The sequence below is a fragment of the Dipteris shenzhenensis genome, chromosome 26, assembly GCF_047967505.1.
Source record: "Dipteris shenzhenensis isolate YYH24624 ecotype China chromosome 26, Dip_SZ_1.0, whole genome shotgun sequence".
In the NCBI taxonomy this organism is placed as follows: Eukaryota; Viridiplantae; Streptophyta; class Polypodiopsida; order Gleicheniales; family Dipteridaceae; genus Dipteris; species Dipteris shenzhenensis.
This window is the reverse complement of record NC_141621.1, coordinates 46309034-46332726: the sequence shown is the minus strand read 5'-3', so window position 1 is coordinate 46332726 and position 23693 is coordinate 46309034. Positions and strand designations below refer to the sequence as shown.

Below are 23693 nucleotides of genomic sequence, written 5' to 3'. Positions count from 1 at the left end.
TGCCCCTGTGGTCAATAACTCCTGCATTTTGCCCGCCGTTACCATTCTTGGCTCCTCCTCCCTTGCTCTATGGCTGCAGCTCACTTTGTTACATAAGCTTTCAAGGTCCTTGCTCCCCACCCCTCCTGGTTGTCTGGACACTTAAAGCTGAAAATTTCGGTCAATTCAATGGCCAGCTGCAATCTTCGCCGTTTGTCCCTTCGTATGCATTGGTGATCCTTGCTCAGTTATCACAAGACAAACGATATGACATTCAGAAACGGAGTGGGCAAAGAATTCGGCTAGAACTTTTGAAAGAAGTGAAGCCCATATCGAGAAGTATCAGAGCAAGAAGCCCACAACGCGTCGATCAACGGATGCAGCAGGAGGGTGTGAAGCCAAACCTGGATGCATTCATCAATATTGTAAATGCATGTACTAGTCTAGTAGAGGGTAGGCTGATCCATGCCTCAATAATTGACAGAGGACTCGAGTCCAACATCTGTATTGGGACTGCTCTCATCAAGATGTATGGCAGCTTCAATGCTTTGCAGGGTGCATTGACCGTATTTGACAAAATAACTCAACAGAACGTGATCTCCTGGACTGCCATGATGACAATATGTGCTAACGAGGGGCAAGAGAAAGAGGCTCTTAAACTCTTCCAACAAATGCAAAAAAAGGGTCTGAAGCCGAGTAAGGTAACTTTCATCGTCATTCTGCGTGCATGTTCCACCCTGGCAGCACCAGAGGAGGGTAAAACTCTCCATTCATGCTTAGTAGCTTCTGGATATCAATGCGATGTCATTGTTGAGACTGCCCTTCTCAGTATGTATGGCAAGTGTGGCGTTTTACAGGATGCACACCGAGTGTTCGATAAAATGCCTTTTCGAGATGTTATTTCTTGGAATGCTTTGATGACAGTGTATATTGAACAAGGACATGACCGCAAAGCACTTCAAATATTTGAACACATGCTGCATGAAAATATGAAGCCAAACAAGGTCACCTTCATCAACATTCTGAGTGCATGCTGGAGCCTCTCAGCTTTAGCTGAAGGTCGAGCAATCCATGCATGCATTGCTGAGAGTACGTTACAGACTAATGTTGTAGTAAGGAATGCCCTGATTAATATGTATGGAAAATGTGGGGCTGTGGAGGATGCACGTTCAGTATTTGATAACATGGCCAAATGTGACATGGTCTCCTGGAATACGATGATTGATGCTTACACTGAACATGGTCATGGAAAGGAGGCCCTTCAACTCCTTTGGCAAATGTCTCAGAAACATGTGAAGCCAGACAGCATAACCTATGTGAACACTTTGAATGCATGTGCCAACCTTGCAGCCCTAACGGAGGGCCAAGCAATTCATGCGTGCATTGTTGATGGTGGTTTGGAATTGGGTGTTGTTATTGGGACTGCACTAATCAATCTATATGGTAAGTGTGGAGCTACTGAGGAAGCTCATGTGGTGTTTGAAAAAATACCACAACGTGATCCGGTCTGTTGGAATGTAATGATATCTGTTTATCACCAGCAAGGAGATAGCAACAAAGCGATTGAGCTCTTTTGGCAAATGCTTGAGGAAGGCATGGAGCCAGATGAAGTCACCTTTGCCTGCATTATTAATGCATGTGCAATCCTGGCAGATATTGGGGAAGGCGGATCAATCCACTCTTACATTCTTAACCATGGATTACAAGTTGGTGTTGCTTTAGGTACTTCCCTCATCCATATGTATGCCGAATGTGGATTTATGGAGCATGCACGGTCTGAATTTGATAAGCTTGATCATGCCAATGTGGTCTCATGGAATGCCATGATTGCTGCATATACTGAGCAAGGACATTGTCTGGATGCCCTGCAGCTTTTTCATCAAATGCAACTGGAAGGTGTCAAGCCAGACAAGTTCACGTTTGCTATTATTCTCGGTGCCTGTGGGAGCATCAATGCCTTCGTAGAGGGCAAGTTGATACATTCTTCTATTGTCGACAACGGCTTCGAGACAGATGTTGTTGTTGGAACTGCCCTTGTCAATATGTATGGCAAGTGTGGGGCTTTTAAAGATGCATGCTCCATGTTTGACAGAATGCATACACACAATGTGGTCTCTTGGACGGTTATCATAGCTGTGTATGCCCAATGTGGATATGCGAGGGAGGCCCTGCAGCTCCTTTCAAAAATGCAGCAGGTGACCTTGAAGCCAAATGACGTTACATTTGTCAGCCTTCTCTCAGCGTGCAGCCATGCTGGCCTGGTGGAGGAAGGCTTCCACTGTTTTGTCTCTATGAGTGAGGATCATGGTATTGCACCAAGGATGGAGCATTATGTATGTATGGTTGACCTTCTTGGTCGTGCTGGTAAGCTGGATGCGGCAGAGGATCTCATTCGCAAAATGCCACTTGACCCTGATACTCGTGTTTGGTCAGCCTTGCTTGCAGCCTGCAAGATTCATGATGATCTGAAACATGGAACTCATGCTGCAGAACAACTATTCGATTTAGATGCTGGAAATGCTGGCCTATATGTGTTGCTTTCTGACCTCTATGCTAGAAATGACAGATGGGATGATCTATGAAAAGCCATGTTTGAACAGAGGTTATTAAAGAGCTGTTAGAATGCAGTTGGAGTTATATGGGAACATGTTTAGCAGGTGTATCCATGCATCCCCCTTGATAGTGTGCACGTGTCATACATATTCTTTACACCACCACAAGGAGTTGGGGAATCTGGATACTTGTTGTCTGCATATGATTGGCAAGTGTTACTCCTTTTTTCATCCCTGTCCTGTTTCAATTCTCCCAAAATTTTGGGCGCTGTATCCATGACTTCTTGCATTTCCATGTTGGAACCAATCTGTGCAGAGTTGGGTAACAGAGATTTTGTGCATGTGACATGGTACTCTAGAAGATGAGGAAAATCATCTCCTTTGATTTCTATTGCAATAAATCTCAGATGGTATTATGACTGTCACTTTGCTTATTTGCATGATTGTAAGCTGCATTGGATGTTTGCCAGGGACACTCAAACATCAATTTGAGATGGGAATATGTCCCTGTGTCAACATATGACTTGAATAGAGATGGCAAAATTCCTCAGGCACCTTTGACAAGGGAAAAAGCCATTTGCTAGTTTCTGAGTGGCGAGAGTTGTCTCCCATTTGCATGGTTACTCAAGGCATGCAATGCCGTTTTCCCTGCATTTAAATTTAATGGTGATTTTTAACCCATTGGCTGGGCTACCGAGGGATTGCCCAGGTTTACAAAGGGATACCATGCAATTCACATAACATTTTCAAGTATTAATTGCCCATTGATTGAGGGTTGGATTCCAGGGCTACTGAGGGCTGTGTGCAGACTCTTTGGTTCATCTTCCCTTGCTGCCGAGGCACCCTGCTCTTCCTGCTTGCACTGTGGCATATGCCAATTACTTCAGTTTTCAAATTTCCCATAAACTGCCCTTGTAATTCAAGTCTCAACTCTCCATATGTAGTAGTGGTGATTCTATAATGATGTATCACGTACCAGGCTCTTAGATAAACCTTCAAACGTCAATTGTGCTTGTGTTGTTTTCATTAGTTAATTTTAAGTCGTGTATTATGTGTATTCCTCGCTTTACCTTTTATGTAAGGTTGCTAGGACACATTCTATCATATTGATTGATGTGCTTCTTTCTCCAGTGGAGCGATTATTAGGAGTGCTCGATTCTTCTTGTGTTCTCAACTCTTGTCATGATGCATCTTTTGTCTCCCACCACTTCTCAACATGTGGTATCAAAGCTCTAGGTTCTAGAAAACCCTTTAGCCTCCTAGTTGCCACATCATCATCTTCTTCCCATCTCTCTCCTTCATATTTTCTTCCCTCTTTTGCCCCGATTTTTGCTTAAGCTTGTTCTCCCTCATTTTCGCACCATTTTCTGAGCCCTTTCAGCTGTAGTTTCCCCTTGATAGGACGCACCTCTAGCTCAAAGGAATTCCTCTTTGTTGCCCATGGTGACACTTACTTTGTCCGGCGACCTCACGTCAAATTCTCCTTGCTGGAAACAAATTTCGCCCAACCCTCCTAGCTGTTGGTGGGCGACCCTTTGAGGAAGATGGTGATGAATTTTGAGCACCAATGCTCCAGTGGATGAGGAGAAACCAACAAAAAACCAGTCGGGCTTGCTTAAGCTCTCCTTTGGTGACATTGCGCCATTTTGTGCCTGTCCTTGTTGGTGGCCCTACGTTGGTATACAAGCTTCACTTTGGCTCCAAAGGCCCTCTCAAATTTGCTTCAGGGTGTTTGAATTGAGGTCTCCACTTTTCTCTGTTTTTACACTACAGTTTTGGACAGTTTTGGTGATTGGATGCTTGATGCAAGCTTTAAAGAGTGTTGAGGATGATTTACTGTCAGTAAACTTTTAGTTAGTTATGTTTATTCAAAATGTCTAGCTCTTGTTGCTCTTCTAATGCTTCATATGTGAAAGCAAAAGAAAAGAAGAAGAAAGAAGCATCTAGATATGTCAATAGAAAAGTGACAGCTTGTGAAGAAAAAGCCATATAATTATTCTGATGCAAAAAGACTAGGATTCTTTGATTTCATTGCTTGTAATATGCACTTGTATGGTTGAGATTTATAGCCATTTGTAAGAGAGGAGACACTGTCTAATCATAAAGGCAAGACCCTCTCATGGCCACCTTTAAAATAGACAAATTCAATGGCCAAGGCTTTCATACTTGACAAATGAAAATTAAATTTGTGCTTATGAAGGAGAATTTGTGGGATTTAGTCAAGCCAGGGAATCAGTCATCACAAGAGGGTGAATCCACCACTACGAAAGGAAAGGAGAAGGCAAGTGACTCTACTTCAACAACATCAACAGATGCTAAAAGGCTAGAGAAAGCCTATGCAATTATTGCATTAGGTTTGGGAGATAATTATGTGCATCATATTTTTGATTTGGAATCTCCTTATGAGGCTTGGCATAAGGTAGATATGCTATTTAGTGCTAGCTCGCATAACTTTAAATTGACTTTGAAGATTAAGTTCTTTGAACTAAAGATAAATGGAGATTGTGTTGCAACTCATGTCAATACTATCAGGAGTCTTATGACACAATTGGCCTCAGTTAACTCTCCAGTTAATGAAGATGATGCAATGGCTATGCTCTTGAAGAGTATGCCTCAGGATTTTGACTATGTTGTGACTACTTTGAAGAATCTTCCCTAACCAACAATATTCCCTAACCAACAATAGAGAGCATCATCAGTACTCTACAAGAAGAAGAGATAAAGAATACTTCAAGTAAGGTAGAAGATCATACTCAAGCACTTACAGTGAAGTTCTCATCAAAAGGCAAGTACAAGCATAATGGAAAGACCAATCATCTTGAAAAAGATTACTATAGGATCAATGCATGCACTTAGTGTGGCAAAAACAATCACCCTGAAAGGTTTTGCAATGAGAAGAAGAAAGACACAGCAAATATGGTTGAAGAAAGAACTCCATCAACAAATGAAGTAACAAATTTCATGGTAGATAAAGATAAAGATTGGAACTTCCAAAGTCCAACATCTTTGAACTTTTGTCATCACTTGGTCATGTAGTCAATTTTGAGGTTCTCTGCTTGGAGTAGTACTCCAAAAAGAATGTTATGGTTATGTGTTTTAGTCCATATAGTCTTTGTAAATCACCTCTGGTCACCATATGATGTAGGCCATGTGATATGTCTTTGCCTCTATGGTACCTCTTGTAGACATACTATGGGGCACTCCTTTGGCCCAGAGCATTTCCCTAGATTTGGAGTATTCCATCCGCACTGATTCAAGCAAACTTTGATGAAAAAACGTACAATTCTACTGCTGTGCTCAACCAATGCCTGAGCCCTCCTAGCACAAGTTGGTCCATGGCTAGAGCCTATTGATGATGAGTTTTGAAGGCCAATTCTTGCTGGAGCAAGGAGAAATCAGAGAAAAGACAGTCAAAGAAGATGCAACTCTTCCAAACAAAAAGGCGGACTATTTCAGCAATGCTTTGTGGTGAACTTACTTTGATATTCAAGCTTTAGTTTTGCATAGAAATCTGTCTCAAACTCTTCTTTAGTTGTGTGAATTGTGCCCTCCAAGTTGAGCTAGTCTACTACAATGCATTTTTGACAGTTTTGGACATTTGTTGCTAGAGTAAATGCTAGAGTGATGCTTGAGAATTGAAGTAATTCCAAAGTACCAATCAGAGAATGATTTTTCAATTTGAAATTCAGTTGAGATTGATCTCTTGTCAAAATGCCAAGCTCTGAAGGTTCTTCTAATGCTAATAATCACTTGAAGAAGACTACAAGAAGGACAAAATTCAAAGTGAAGAAGACCCCAGCCAAGAAACTTTGGTAGAAGCCAATAGGGTATGAATATGCTAAACAATGAGGATTCTCTGAATTTATCTCTAGCACAATCTACGTTTGTATGGTGAGGGAGATTTCTCTATTCCACAAGATTAGTCATTTTGTAAGAGAGTAGATACTGCCTGACAAAGGTAAGTCCCTCTCATGGCTACTTATAAAATTGACAAGTTCAATGGCCAAGGATTCCATACTTAGCAAATGAAGATAAAGTTTATGCTTATGAAGGGAAATCTATGGGAATTATTCAAGGAAGGAACTCAACCTCTCAGGAGGTGAATCAACTACAACAAACGGTAAAGAAAAAGCCACTGACTCTACTTCTACACCTACAGATGCAAAGAGAATTGAGAAAGCCTATGCCATCATTGCCTTAGGTTTGGGTAATGACTATGTACACCACATTTCAGATTTGGAATCCCCTTTTGAAGCATGGCACAAGTTAGATAAATTGTTTGGTGCTAGCTCTCATACTTCCAAATTAAATCTGAAAATTAAGTTCTTTGAACTTAAAATGGAGGGAGATAATGTTGCTACCCATGTCAACACTATGAGAAGTATTATGACACAACTAGCTTCAATTAATTCCCGTATCACTGAGGATGATTCTATGGTAGTGCTTTTAAAGAGCATGCCTCAAGACTTTGACAATGTGGTCACTACTTTAAAGAATCTTCCACAACCCTCATTAGAAGGCATTATTAGTGCCTTACAAGAAGAGGAAAGAAAGAACACTTCTAGAATGGGCAAAATGCATACAGAGACACTTGCAGTGAAGTTTTCAAAGAGCAAGTACAAGGCTTATAAACACTGTGGTAAAACAATCACCTTGAGAAGGATTGTTATAGAATCAACCCTTGCTCATATTGTGGAAAGAATAATCACTTTGAAAAGTTTTGCAATGAGAAGAAGAGGAATATGACAAATCTGGTTGAAGAAAGAACTCCATCAGCAAAAGAATCATTTAACTTTGTGGTAGAAGACAAGGACTTTTCCTTTTGAGCAAACTTGTCTTTGACTTTTTTTTAAATCATCACTTGGTTAAATTTTGAGGTTCTCTGCCTGGATAGTACTCCAAAATGAAATCTATGTGTTTTGTCTTTTGTAAATCACCTCTAGTCACCATATGATGTAGACATGTGATATGTGTTTTGGTCTATCCCAGTTTTGTAAACCTTAACCCTTGGACACCTTTGCTCTAGCATGAGATCCTAGACATAGATATATCCTTGACCACCATGAGATGGCCATGTGTGACCACCATGAGATTGCATGAGAAACTGAGTGTAGATGTATCCTTTGTTGAGTTATCAAGCTCCACTCGTGATATGCCAGGGTGACTGTTGTGCATTTATGTCACCGACTTATTAGCTGCAGATGCGGTTGGTACACCGCTCATGAATAATAGCTGGATGATAACTATCTTTATGTACTCTAGTTAGTGGCTCAGTTAGTATGCCACCTAGGTTAGCTAAGTTTGGTTTGAGACCCACATATAGGGTTCACCTATTCCTTTTGTACTAAGAGAGAGTTCTTTTGGCTTTCACAACTAAGAAGAGGAAAATTGTTTTCAGCCTCCACCTTTGTGTGTATTCCCCCATTGTGTATGTGAGAAAGATGCAAGTGAGACTCCTTACTTCTCTCCCACTCTCTTCAACTGGTATCAGAGCTTGGTTCATGGTAAGGAACTCAAGGAAGTAAACCAAGTGCACTGTCTCAGATTAGGATGCCCTTTGTAGTGTGGCGAGAGGGTAGTATATGCTGTGGGGCCCATTTTGATTCGAGGCCATTTCAAGGCCCGTTTTGGTGGCAGAAGTTTTTCACAAGCACTCAGGAAAGTGCCCTTTTTTATTGTGCGACCACCGTTCTGCAGGTCAGTGAAAAGTTGCCGCAGAAATTGCATCGTATGCCTGTGCGCAGAGATATTGGGAGTGATAGAATCATTTTTATTGCCTGTTGATGCAAAATCGTCACTAGGAAGTGACTGTGTGGTCAAATACAACTTTCATCAGTTTTACAGATTTGCCTTGTGAGGCAGAAGTTGTGTTTTTTGCAGTGACATAATATTTTTGCAGTGTTCTGTAATGGCGTCTGATGCTCTTTCATAGATAGTAACTAAAAAGCTTGACAAGAACAACTTCCAAGCATGGAAGTTTAGAATGATGAATTTCCTTAAGGGAAAAGGCTATTAGGAGTTCATTACTGGAGCTAAACACAAACCAGTTATTCCTAATGTTCCCAATCAATAGGAGTTGCAGGCATTTAAAGGCTGGCATGAGAGAGCAAGAAAAGTTATATACTGGCTGTCTATTAGTATTTCAGATTCTATGATTGTGCATATTCAGGATGCAAGCACGCCGAAGGAGGCATGGGATACTTTGACAAAAATGTATAGCACCTATAGATTGACATTCCACTAATTTTATTGGCTGCAGTAGAATAATGGCAAAAGTGCCAATGCATATGTGAGTTTAGGATTCCTTGTGCATGTTTTCAGGTCATGGTATGAGATTGGCACCACTACCATTCTCCACTGGTGGCATTCTCCACAAAGATTAACACAAATCCGTATGATCTCTACACAACGGAGACAGTGATCACTACATAGAAGAATGCACATGTGAGTTTAGGCTTCTCAATGCAATTTCTTAGGCCTAACAAGAGATTGGCACCACTGCCATTCTCCACTTGTACACATGTTTACCCTACTATTCTAGGATGGGTATTCCAGTGATCATAGGAGAGTGGTGTCCGATTCCATTCCACATGTGAGTTTGATGATCTCAGTGTCATTATGTAGTTATCAGCATGAGATTGGCATCACTGCCATTCTCCGCTAGTGGTAATCTAGACAAACTAAACCTATAATTCCACTAATTTTATTGGCTGTAGTAGGATAATGGCAAAAGTGCAAATGCACATGTGAGTTTAGGATTCCTTGTGCATGTTTTCAGGTCATGGTATGAGATTGGCACCACTGCCATTCTCCACTGGTGGCATTCTCCACAGAGATTGACACAATTCCATATGATCTCTACACAGCGGAGACAGTGATCACTACATAAAAGAATGCACATTTGAGTTTAGGATTCCTTGTGCATGTTTTCAGGTCATGGTATGAGATTGGCACCACTACCATTCTCCTCCACAGAGATTGACACAAATCCATATGATCTCTGCACATGTGAGTTTAGGCTTCTCAATGCCATTTCTTAGGGCCTAATAAGAGATTGGCATCACTGCCATTCTCCACTTGTACAAATGTTTGCCCTACTATTCTACGAGGGGTATTCCAATGATCATAGGAGAGTGGTGTCTAATTCCATTCCACATGTGAGTTTGATGATCTCAGAGATTGACACAATTCCATATGATCTCTACACAGCGGAGACAATGATCACTACATAGAAGAATGCACATGTGAGTTTAGGATTCCTTGTGCATGTTTTCAGTTCATGGTATGAGATTGGCACCACTACCATTCTCCACTGGTGGCATTCTCCACACAGATTGACACAATTCCATATGATCTCTACATAGCGGAGACAGTGATCACTACATAGAAGAATGCACATGTGAGTTTAGGCTTCTCAATGCCATTTCTTAGGGCCGATTGACACAATTCCATATGATCTCTGCACATATGAGTTTAGGCTTCTCAATGCCATTTCTTAGGGCCTAATAAGAGATCGGTACCAGTGCCATTCTCCACTTGTACAAATGTTTACCCTATTATTCTAGGAGGGGTATTCTAGTGATCATAGGAGAGTGGTGTCCGATTCCATTCCACATGTGAGTTTGATGATCTCAGTGTCATTATGTAGTTGCCAGCATGAGATTGGCATCACTACCATTCTCCGCTAGTGGTAATCTAGACAAACTGAACCTATAAATTGACATTCCACTAATTTTATTGGCTGCAGTAGGATAATGGCAAAAGTGCCAATGCACATGTGAGTTTAGGATTCCTTGTGCATGTTTTCAGGTCATGGTATGAGATTGGCACCACTGCCATTCTCCACTGGTGGCATTCTCCACACAAATTGACACAATTCCATATGATCTCGCCATTGCGGAGACAGTGATCACTACATAGAAGAATGCACATGTGAGTTTAGGCTTCTCAATGCCATTTCTTAGGGTAGGCCTAATAAGAGATTGGCACCATTGCCATTCTCCACTTGTACAAATGTTTACCCTACTATTCTAGGAGGGGTATTCCAGTGATCATAGGAGAGTGGTGTCCAATTCCAATCCACATGTGAGTTTGATGATCTTAGTGTCATTATGTAGGTGCCTGCATGAGATTGTTATCACTGCCATTCTCCACTAGTGGTAATCTAGACAAACTAAACCTATAGATTGACATTCCACTAATTTTATTGGCTACAGTAGGATAATGGCAAAAGTGCCAATGCACATGTGAGTTTAGGATTCCTTGTGCATGTTTTAGAGAATGGCACCACTGCCATTCTCCACCGGTGGAACATAGAAGAATGGCATGTGAGTTTAGGCTTCTCTGTGCCATTTTCTAGGGCCCAATAAGAGATTGGCACCACTACCATTCTCCCTTGGTACAGTTGTTTACCGTAATATTATAGGAGGGGTATTCCAATGATCATAGGAGAATGGTGCTAGGTTCCATTACACATGCGAGTTTGGGGATCTAAGTTCCATTATGTAGATCCTAGTGGAAATCTACACAAACTCAACATGTAGATTGGCATTCCATTGATTTTATTGGTAGTGTATCATTGATATTTTTCTTACACATAAATCTTGACTAGTGTTGCAAGTCTTTTAATTTATCTCAAAGGATATTGGCACTAGTGCCAGTTGTACAAATGTTTACCCTACTATTCTAGGAGGGGTATTCCAGTGATCATAGGAGAGTGATGTCCGATTCCAATCCACATGTGAGTTTGATGATCTTAGAGATTGACACAATTCCATATGATCTCTACACAGCGGAGACAATGATCACTACATAGAAGAATGCACATGTGAGTTTAGGCTTCCCAATGCGATTTCTTAGGGCCTAATAAGAGATTGGCACCACTGCCATTCTCCACTTGTACAAATGTTTACCCTGCTATTCTAGGAGGGGTATTCCAGTGATCATGGGGGAGTGGTGTCCGATTCAAATCCACATGTGAGTTTGATGATCTCAGTGTCATTATGTAGGTGCCAGCATGAGTTTGGTATCATTGCCATTCTCCACTGTTGGTAGTCTAGACAAACTAAACCTATAGATTGACATTCCACTAATTTTATTGGATGCACATGTGAGTTTAGGCTTCACAGTGCAATTTTCTAGGGCCTAATAAGAGATTGGTACCATTGCCATTCTCCACTTGTACAAATGTTTACCCTAGTATTCTAGGAGGGGTATTCCAAGGATTATAGGGGTATTCCACATGTGAGATTGGCACCACTGCCATTCTCCACTGATGGCATTCTCCACAGAGATTGACACAATTCCATATGATCTCTACATAGCGGAGACTGTGATCACTACATGGAAGAATGCACATGTGAGTTTAGGGTTCTCAATGCCATTTTCTAAGGCCTAATAAGAGATTGGCACCACTGCCATTCTCCACTTATACAAATGTTTACCGTACTATTCTAGGAGGGGTATTCCAGTGATTATAGGAGAGTGGTGTCCGATTCCATTTCACATGTGAGTTTAATGATCTCATTGTCATTATGTAGTTGCCAGCATGAGATTGGCATCACTGCCATTCTCCGCTAGTGGTAATCTAGACAAACTATACCTATAGATTGACATTCCACTAATTTTATTGGCTGCAGTAGGATAATGGCAAAAGTTTCAATGCACATGTGAGTTTGATGATCTCATTGTCATTATGTAGTTGCCAGCATGAGATTGGCATCACTGCCATTCTCCACTAGTGGTAATGCCAATGCACATGTGAGTTTAGGATTCCTTGTGCATGTTTTCAGGTCATGGTATGAGATTGGCACCACTGTCATTCTCCATAGAGATTGACACAATTCCATATGATATCTACACAGCAGAGACGGTGATCACTACATAGAAGAATGCACATGTGAGTTTAGGCTTCTCCACTAGTGGTAATCTAGACAAACTATACCTATAGATTGACATTCCACTAATTCTATTGGCTACACATGTGAGTTTAGGCTTCACAGTGCCATTTTCTAGGGCCTAATAAGAGATTGGCACCACTGCCATTCTCCGCTTGTACAAATGTTTACCCTAATATTCTAGGAGGGGTATTCCAAGGATCATAGGAGAATGGTGCACGATTCCAATCCACATGTGAGTTTGAGGATCTCAGAGTCATTATGTAGTTGCCTGCATGAGATTGGCATCACTTCAATTCTCCACTGGTGGCAGTCTAGATAAACTAAACTTGTAGATTGACATTCCACAAATTTTAGTGGCTGCAATAGTATAATGGTTAAAGTGCCAATGCACATGTGAGTTTAGGATTCCTTGTGCCATTTTTAAGGTCTTGGTATGAGATTGGCACCACTGCCATTCTCCACTGGTGGCATTCTCCACAAAGATTGACACAAATCCATTCTCCAGTGGTGCCAATCTCTTATTAGGCCCTAGAAAATGGCATTGAGAAGCATGCACATGTGAGTTTAGGCTTCTCAATGCCATTTTCTAGGGCCTAATAATAGTTTGGCACCCTACCATTCTCCACTTGTACAAATGTTTACCCTACTATTCTACGAGGGGTATTCCAGTGATCATAGGAGAATGGTGTCCGATTCCAATCCACATATGAGTTTGATGATCTTAGTGTCATTATGTAGGTGCCTGCATGAGATTGGCATCACTGCCATTCTCCACTAGTGGTAATCTAGACAAACTAAACCTATAGATTGACATTCCACATGTGCAGTAGGATAATGGCAAAAGTGCCAATGCACATGTGAGTTTAGGATTCCTTGTGCATGTTTTAGAGAATGGCACCACTGCCATTCTCCACCGGTGGAACATAGAAGAATGGCATGTGAGTTTAGGCTTCTCTGTGCCATTTTCTAGGGCCTAATAAGAGATTGGCACCACTACCATTCTCCCTTGGTACATTTTTTTACCCTAATATTATAGGAGGGGTATTCCAGTGATCATAGGAGAATGGTGCCAGGTTCCAATACACATGTGAGTTTGCGGATCTAAGTTCCATTATGTAGATCCTAGTGGAAATCTGCACAAACTCAACATGTAGATTGGCATTCCATTGATTTTATTGGTAGTGTATCATTGATATTTTTTATTTTGGTACCAAATCTTACACATAAATCTTGACTAGTGTTGCAAGTCTTTCAATTTATCTCAAGGGATATTGGCACTAGTGCCACTCTCAAGGACTTCTTATGAGGTCTTGGAGAATGGCACTGGTGCCATTCTCCATTTAAAATTAGAATTTCAATCTCTAAATTTGTTAGAACCCCCCTATTTCTTGAACTAGGTGCTTAGCAATGCCCAAAGCTACACCCCCTCTATCTCTTTGTGTTCTATATAGACCCACACTCTCTTGTCATCAATCTAGTTAAGTTGCCACCTTATTTTTAGGCCTCCTACTTTGACTTTCTATGAAGAGATAAGAAATCAAGATTGAGTGCTCTAGCACACAACCATCTTCTAAAATTTTGTGGTTTTAGGTCGTTTAATGTTCCTTGAATGTATACACTTAGGAATGAAAATTTTTCTTGACTATTCTTTTTCCTCTTCTTTTTCCTTCATATGACTTCCTCTTCTTTTTCCTTTATATGACTATTCCAGGAGGGACATTCCTTAATAAAGTGTCTACCCAACCCACACAGAAAGCAAGAGTTTGGTATATTCTTGTAGAGAATCTTTTGGAGCAGTTCTATGCCATCTCCATCCCACACACACAAATAGTGTTTGGTGTGTGAAGCTATTTAATCTATGAAGCTCCTTTTCTTACCTTCATCCGCTCCTTTTCTATACATTATCTTAGCATATTGTGCATCTAGATGTCTAGACCGTGGGTAGTAGTAATTCATCTACTCCAAGTTTCTCTTTTGGATCTATTTCTAATGCTACTAATGTTTTATAATATCTGAATCGATTTTGAATGCAATTTTAAAAGTATAATTAAAAGCATCAAGGGACATTTTGGGGTCACAAAAGGTCCCCTTGAAGCTTTTCTTCTAGCTATTTAATCTATGCCGCTATTTTTCTTCCACCTATTTAATCTATGCCACTCCTTTTCTTCCACCTATGCACTCCTTTTATTTTAACCTACGCTTGCGATCTAATGCTTCCAAAGCCGATATTTTTTGTTAAATGTAGAGAAAAATCGGACGCTCATCAACTAATTCAGTTTGCAACTTAAAAATTTACTTTTATTGGACCTTTACTTCAGAAGCTTCCAAAGCATAACGAAGCTAACATGAAAGAACTCACACAACTGAAGTAATATTGATCACGTATTTAGCTTATGCTTGTCTTTTATTTAACATATTTCTTTTATTTAGCCTATTCATATATCTTGTTTAACATACTTAACCTATGCATTTCTTTTATTTAACATATTTCTTTTATTTAGCCTATGCATATATTTTGTTTAACATACTTAACCTATGAATTTCTTTTATTTAACGTATCTAAACTATGCATTTCTTTTATTTAACATATTTTCCCTATGCGTTTATTTTATTTCTTTCATTTAACATATCTAACGTATGCATTTCTTTTATTTCTATTTTACATTGTCCACGCTCATTTTCTTCCTTTTTTATATTGTCCTCACGCCTTTTATTTAACCTTTTCTCATCTTCCTTTAAAAAAATCCATAGCTTGCGATCTAATGATGAGCATGATTACAATTTTTTTAAACATGGAGAAAAATCACATTCTCGCCAACTAATTCAATCTACACCTTAAAATTTTACATTACTTGGACCTTGATCAAGAAAAACATACTCTAACATAAAAATTTGTAACTTAACCAACTAGCATAACCAAACTAACGTGAATAAACTCACATAACGAGCTAGGTTTCATAAAGTAATATCGATCAACTTTACCACATATATGAATAAATGGAAGTAAAATAGTGTATGGTTTCAAATGAATACCACACACACACACACAAAGTCTATGGTCTCAAGTTCTGGCATTGCAATGGGAGAATGGCACTACTACCATCCTCCAATCTCCCCATTTTACAAAGCTAAAAATTTTTAAATTTGCTCCACTTCCATTCTCCCATTGCAATGTCCCAATTCAAAACTTTGGCTTTGCAAAGGGGGAATGGCACCAGTGCCATTCTCCCATTGTGATTTCCCGATTCAAATCTTGGCTATGCAAAGGGGAAATGGCACTAGTGCCATTCTCCTAGATTCAAAGTTTTGGCTTCACAGAGTCAAAATGGCTTCACAGAGTCAAAATGGCACATGTGACTTGGATGATCTCAGTGTCATTATGTAGGTGCCAGCATGAGATTGGCATCACTACCATTCTCCACTAGTGGTAATCTAGACAAACTAAATCTATAGATTGACATTCCACTAATTTTATTGGCTACAGTAGGATAATGGCAAAAGTGCAAATGCATATGTGAGTTTAGGATTCCTTGTGCATGTTTTCAGTTCATGGTATGAGATTGGCACCATTGCCATTCTCCACAGAGATTGACACAAATCCATATGAACTCTACAGAGCGGAGACTGTGATCATAGGAGAGTGGTGTCCGATTCCATTCTACATGTGAATTTGATGATCTCAGTGTCATTATGTAGTTGCCAGCATGAGATTGGCATCACTGCCATTCTCCGCTAGTGGTAATCTAGACAAACTAAACCTATAGATTGACATTCCACTAATTCCAATGGGAGAATGGCATTGGTGCCCTTCTACCTTTGTGAAGCCAAAATTTTGAATCAAGACATTCCATTGGGAGAATGGCACTAAATTTTTAATTTTTAAATTTGCACCACTGCCATTCTCCCATTGCAATGTCCCGATTCAAAACTTTGGCTATGCCATTCTCCCCATGCAATGTCGTGATTCAAAATTTCTACTTCACAAAGACAGTATGACACTAGTGCCATTCTTCCATTGCAATGTCACGATTTAGAATCTTAGCTTTGCAAAGGGAAAATGGCATGAGTGCCAGTCTCCCAATGCAATGTCTTGATTCAAAGTTTGCCTTCATAAAGAGAGAATGGCACCAATGCCATTGTCCCATTGTAATGTCCTAATATAAAATTTTGGCTTTGCAAAGGGAGCATGGCACCATTGGCATTCTCCCAAGGCAAAGTCCCAAGTCAAAATTTTGTCTTCCAAAGGAAGAATGGCACTAGTCTGTTCTCCTCTTATGAAGACAAATGTTTTTCTCAAGTCAATGCATGGGGAGAATGGCACTGGTGCCATTCCCCTTTTCAAAGATGGGATATGCAATTCTCCATAGGAAAGCCGAATTCAAATGGAGAATGGCACCAATGCCATTCTCCACAATCCCACATGGAGAATGGCACCAATGGCACTGGTGCCATTCTCCCCCCGCTACAAGGACAACTTTGTTGGTCTTATGAAATTCTTTGGTTGTACTTTGTTCATAATCAATTTCCTATCATCGTAATGAGAGGGGATAGCTACGATCAGATGCATGAATCAGGTCATGACGATGGTGAAAATAATTCATGCTTTAGAAAAAGTTTTATCAAATTGCTAAAATTTTTAGGGAAATGATTCATCCTTTCATGAAAATTTTGTATAGACTCATTCATGCATTCTAGAGATTTGCACCAATGCCATTCTTCCCCTCCAGAAGGACATGCTTGATGGTCTTATGAAATTCTTTGGTTGTAATTTGTTCATAATTAATTCTCCGTAATTGTAATGACAGGGGATGGCTATCAGAAGCAGGGACAAGGTCATGATGATGGTGGGGAATGAAGTGGTTAGAATTGGTGGAGTGTGCAATAGATCCGGAGGCCTACTATAGTGGTGTGAAGATTGAAACAGAAAATGTATCGGTGATAGTGGAGAAGTCTATCAATAGTGAAATGCTCTTGCCATTTCCCACTATGGATGCAATGCTTGTTGGTGAGGCAATTTGGAGCGTTGTCAAGTGGCCTAAGGTCTCTCTAAAACATGTTGGTGATTCTTTAGATGATGCGGTAACTGAAGAAGCTGCACCAAGTGAGCCTGAGCGACCTTATGTTGAGGCAATGCCAGTTTCTTCATTGGAAACTGACAATTTCATTCGTGAATCTTGGAAAGAGAGAAAGGTTGTCTTATGGGATGAGAGCAAAACAAAGACCGTGGGGGAAGGTTCATTGGAAACTGACAATTTCATTCGTGAATCTTGGAAAGAGAGAAAGGTTGTCTTATGGGATGAGAGCAAAACAAAGACCGTGGGGGAAGGTGTGATCTTATATATTTTCCCGGGAGACTCTATAAACTTTGACCTATTGGGTAACGATTGCATTGGTGTGGGTATTGAAAGAAAAGAACAAATTAGAGGAAGTGACTTAGGGTCTTCTATGCAAGATGTCGGCTCTCTCAGCCTAGTAAAGTGGCCCATCAAGCAGATTACCTTACTTGAAGGAAGCCCATTGCAACAATATATGCCCATGGACCACGTTGCTGGTATAGATGAGTTGGTCAATGTTCAAATGTTGAAAAGGGATGATCCAACATCAAAGAAAAGAAGGTACACTTTCATTAACAGGGTGCCTAAACAAAGAGAGCCTCCAACACCAATGTACAAAATGTCACTAGATCTAGTGCAGCAGGTTTCTTCCATCGATTGTTGTGGGAGGAGTAGGTGTTGCCAACATGCAGAGCGAGATCTCTTAATGAATCTAAGGAAGAACTTTTGGGACAGCTTCTTGGAGTCTCGTACAAACTTTATATGCGATGTGTTGTCAACGGCTTGGCATCATGACTACACAGGGAGAATATGCTACAACTTCAGGATAAACGGTCGGGATGTCTGTTGTAGAGCATGGTATGAGATGCATGGAATTCCAAGGACATCATTTTATTGATACAGGGAGCAATTTGAGAGTGGTGTGCAGCGATATGTGCATGGCAATTTAGGGATTATGAGGAGGAGAAAGGAGCACATAGGTATGGGAAGGGCTCTCATTCAACACTTTGTGGATAATAGCACAGAGCATATGCCTCACAAGAGTAGAACCATGCAAGATGGTTCTAGAGAGACACAACAAGTGATACCTGAAGTGTATAAGAAGATAGACGTCCTACGTGAGGTCAACACTTCACTTAATCAACGTGGTTATCAGAGCCTATCCACATCCACATTTGGCAAGATTTGGAAATCAGACTTAAAAAATGTAACCCTTGCTAAGACGAGTGAATTCTCTAAATGTAGCTTGTGCAGCTGGATCAAGGCTCAATTGGCAGCCACAAAAAGTCAAGATGAGCGCAATTCGCTGATGGAAGAGAGAAAGATGCATATGATACAGCAACAAAGTTGTAGGAACTTATACTATGCATGGCGTAGGTACTTCGAGATGGATCCAAAAAAGTATGTATGCATAATCCATGATAAGATGGACCAAAAAAAGATGGCAATTCCAAGACTTCGAGTGAGGTCCAAGGACCGATTCTGCATGGCAATTATAGGTTTCACTCATTGGAATGATTACCCATGGGCATGGAAACGGTCATTATGGACACTTCACCCTCAATGGTTTGTGGCCATTTGATCCCAACTTGACGATTGGATCGCTCTCAATTTGTTTGCGCAACCTTGAGAGGATGGATATGCATGACCTTGGAGACCTTGCTACCAATGGGATTCCTAGGAGCAATGCTCGCCTTTTGAATGCTCTATGTTCAAGAAATGCTTTGGACTCCCATTACAGTTCTAAAGGTGCACATGTTTCCATAAGTGAAGCTAGCTTGTCTGAAAATGTAGATGTCATGATCACAAATGCAAATCTAGAAACCGTATCAGAAAGTGACCCGAAGTCTGTCACGGAGGCCATGACAACTTCCATTGCAAGGGCTACAGACACATGTATGAATTTTTTTCCATCAAATACAAGAGAAAACCCACCCTCTTTAGAGGGTAGTGTTGCTATTGAGCCACCATTCCAAAAGTTGCCAGAGAACTTGCTACTCTAACTAGATAATTGTGGGTCTGAGAACAAAAATAGATACTTGTTTGCATACCTTTCTCTTCTTGTAGCAAGGGGCATTTTCAAGATAGTTCAATTGGGCTTCTTGATGGTAGGGCACACACATGAGGACATTGATGTAATGTTCAGTAGGTTTTCTGAGAGCTTGCGAGTGGGACAAACATTCACTTTCTCGCATCTGATGGATACATTCAAAAAATGTACATCATCTTCACTGGCACCATTTGTTGTTACACGGGTTCCTAACTTCAAGGATTATGTGGATGGCTACCTATGTGATGGGCAAGAAATGCTAGTTGGACATGCAAAGCCATTACAATTTCGATTTTACATGCAAGGTGACAGACCAATCATGCAGTACAAGGTGCATCCAAAATCACCGAATTGGTGGATGCCCATTGAAGGGGGAATTGAGCTATGGAAGAAGGATAGTGAGGTCGATCATTATTGCCAACAGGTTGTCCGGATATACTACCAATGGCTGCATTTGTGAGAGATCACTTGCAAGTAATATCAAGGATAAAGGATTACATTAAGTTTTGGGAGAGATGTGCAAGTGGAAAGAATGCATCCTATGAGTCCTACATTAGGCCAGTGATAGACTATTGGAAAATCATGATCGGTGAGCTCGAACAGGAAAACATCTCAGAGATAGGAGTGTACAGAGTTTTGGCCAAGAACACAATCTCCTGATGAGGAGGATGATATAGATGCTTGCATTAATGATTTCCAAGGCTATGAGGAATGGAATGATCACTATTGTGGGCCTCTAAAAGGTAAGCCGAGGGAAGAGTTTAGACCAATGGTGGATGTTAAGCAAGGTGACTTCGTCTTGGTGAGGCCGTCAGGTCTATATATCCCATATGGCTTGGGGTTGCCATATCAAGTGCCGAGATGGATGCTGCTTCTCCTAATTTCAAGAAATTATTAATTCAGTATTGGGCACCATCAGTTAAGAGAAAGGGGCTCAGTGATGCAGATGCCTATGTTGATTGCTGGAACAAGTATTGGGTAGAGAATAGGTTGGATCCACAGGTATGGGAGTGTATTGATAATGAAGCCTTTCCCAATTTTAATGAAATCCACCCAATTTTGAAATTTTCAAAATGCAACTTTTGTCCCACTTTATCTAATATTGTGTTTATAGGAGACAACTGTGATGTTTGGTGTGGGTCTCGTTGTGGAGGATTGGTATAAAAGGATGTTGGTCAAGAAGCTTATCTCCTCTTAAGGAGGGGTAGATGATTGTGAATGTCAGAGGGGATCTCATTGCTAAGGTTGTGGACTCTGCCATCGAATCTTTTTGGGAAGAGGTTTGGCGGGGGTCTCGTTGTTGAGGCTGGCATTTCTTGCTATCTTGCATACATATTGGATGCGATTGCACCCGTAGCATTGAGCTTGTAGATAATTAGTATGCAAGTTTGATATTTTTGCATATAGGAGATGGCTATGATGTTTGGCGGGGGTCTCGCTGCAGAGGCTGCAGACTCTTTTGCCAATTCATCTTGAGTTTAGGCATAGCTTCGTGTATTGCTTGTGAATTCATTGCATGCTTTGAGAGTATGGAATGAAAGTGCGTGATACTATTTTTTATGCAATCTATTATGTGCCTATGCAAAATCATGTGAGTGCATGTGATGTGTCTAACTATATGCTTATTTGTGGGATTTGATAGGGAAACTAAGACTCAAACATCCCTAATGTGCAAAAAACGTGCATATGCAGTGAGTGTGCGTGTAACAATCTAGTGCAAACTATATGTGCAAAAATGTGCATATGCGAGTGAGTGCTTGTGATACAATCTAATTCTAACTAAGGAAGACTTGGTTTCCCAAATCTTCATTTTTGTTGAGGATGGCTTGCGTGTTGATGTAGTAGTGCTTCAATCGGCTCCTGGTTATTGTTGTGTTGAATTGGACTCCATCCAATGTTTCAAGTAGCACAACTCCGATGGGATTCATCTTTCATACTCGGTATGGTCCTTGACCTAGATACTTTAGTTTCCCCTTGTGTACTTTGGCATTGTATAACAAGACTAAGTCGCCTTCCTTGATGTCTTTAGCTTTAAGGTTTCTGTCAAACCATGCCTTTCTTCTGCGTTTTTCTATTGTCATGGCATGGTAGGTGACTAGTCTTGTCTCTCTATGCTTTTCCAACTGATAGAGCCTTTCTTTCAAGGATTCATTGTCACCCATGTGTTCCTGCATTGCGATGCGTAGACTATTACAAATTCGAGTGGGACCATAGCTCCAAGGCCATACACCAATTGAAAAGGTGTGTTCCCTGTACTGACCTTGAATGTGGTTCTATATGCCCATAAGGCTGCATTCAGTTTCTCTGCCCAATCAGAATGCTGTGGTTCTACTATCTTGGTGAGGATATTGCATATGATTTTGTTGGTGGGTTCTGCGAGTCCATTCCCTTGGGGGTAGTAGGGTGTGCTTTTTCTATGGATTACCATGAAGCTAGACAAGAGTTCTTGGATTACCTCATTGACAAAATGTGTGCCTCTATTCGACACAATTTCAATGGGGCATCCGAATCGGGTGATCACATTTTTGTATAAGAATCTTGCTGTGCTTCTGGCATCTGCCTTTCTGACTACTTTAGCTTCAACCCATTTTGTAAAGTAATCAGTGGCCACAATGATGTAGTGTGCCTGTGTTCCTTTTGCTACTGGATGTATGGGACCCACATAGTCAATCCCCCATTTTTCAAATGGTTGTTGTGTAGCAATTGGTGTTAGGGGATTGAAGTCTTTGTGTTGTGGTTTAATAGTCCGTTGGCATACATCACAGCATTTTACATATTCATAGGTATCTGCCCACAGTGTTGGCCACTAGTAGCCTGCGAGGAGAACTTTTCTTATTGTGGCTTCCCCTTGGAAGTGTCCTTCTACAATGCCTTCATGGACTTCACTCAAGATTGGTAGGATCTCATGAGGCATTACACATCTTCTTAATATCTGGTCTTTGCCCATCTTGTATAGTTGTCCTACAATGAGTTGATAGGGTGCAGCCTTTAGAATCAAATTTCTGGCATCTACTACTTTCATGTCAGGGGGTGGTCTTCCTACCATCAAGTACCCTACCACTCTGGAACAGCATCTATTTGAAATAGTGTGGCATCTGGTAAGTCGTCTTCTACACCAGTGGCTTCTTCTCCTGACTTGACTCGAGACATGTGATCGGCAATGTAGTGTTGGGCACCTTTGTAGACCACAATTTTGAAGTTGAATTCTTGCAGCAAGAGGAGCCATCTGGTTATTCTTCCTATGGTACACGGACGGTTTACAAGATAAAGCAATGCTTGATGGTCGGTGTAGAAGACAAAATCATTTGCTAGTAGATAGTGCTGAAATTTCTTTACACTATACACCATTGCTAGGGCTTCTCTTTCTGTGGTTGTATAGTTAATCTCTGCATCATTGAGTTGTTGACTTGCGAAGTAGATGGGGTGGTCTTTCTTATATTCACTAGGTTGACAAAGCACACTCCCAATTGCATATGTGGATCCATCAGTATGAACATGAAAATCAATATCCCAATTGGGAGATATAACGATGGGTGCTGTGATTAGGCGCCACTTTAAAAGCTCAAAGGCTTGGTCGCACTCTTCGGTCCATAAGAACTCCACTAATAATTTGGAAAGTGGTCTAGCTATCATGGCATACTGCAATATAAATCTTCTATAATAGCCGGCATGTCCCATAAAGACCTGTACACCTTTGGAATTTGTAGGAGGAAGCAATTCCATGATGATTTTGATTTTGTCCATGTCAGTTGCAATCCCATGTTGAGAGACAATGTGTCCCAAAACAACTCCGTGAGTGACCATTTTGTTGGATTTAGGGAGATGCCATACTCCCGGCATTTGATTAGTACTTCTTCAAGACATTTGAAGTGGTCCTTTTTGTTTGAATGGAATCTGCACAAATCATCCAAGAACACCTATAAAAACTTATTCAAAAATGACTTGAAAGCTGTGAACATGACTCACTGGAATGTGGCCGGGGCATTATAAAGGCCGAATGGCATGACTCTATAGGCAAAAATACCCCATTCTGTAGCAAATGCTATTTTTTATTGGTCTTGAGGAGCAATTTGCACTTGGTTATAGCCACTGAAGCCATTCAAGAAGCTATATATTTCAGATCCTGCCACCTTTTCCAACACTGTTTCTGTTAAGGGTA

At 40.7% G+C, this 23693-nt stretch overlaps 1 protein-coding gene across 1 annotated transcript in view; it reads left to right on the top strand.

The window, feature by feature from the left end:
• The window catches only part of LOC147885170 (pentatricopeptide repeat-containing protein At5g27110-like), a 3090-nt gene extending 134 nt beyond the window's left edge, over positions 1 to 2956 (top strand). The window contains exon 1 of the mRNA XM_087398045.1: positions 1 to 2956. This exon is cut by the window's left edge and continues 134 nt beyond it. Within this exon, the coding sequence (XP_087254171.1) occupies positions 1 to 2561 (2561 nt within the window). The 3' untranslated portion in view covers positions 2562 to 2956.
• The last annotated feature ends 20737 nt before the right edge of the window (positions 2957 to 23693 follow it).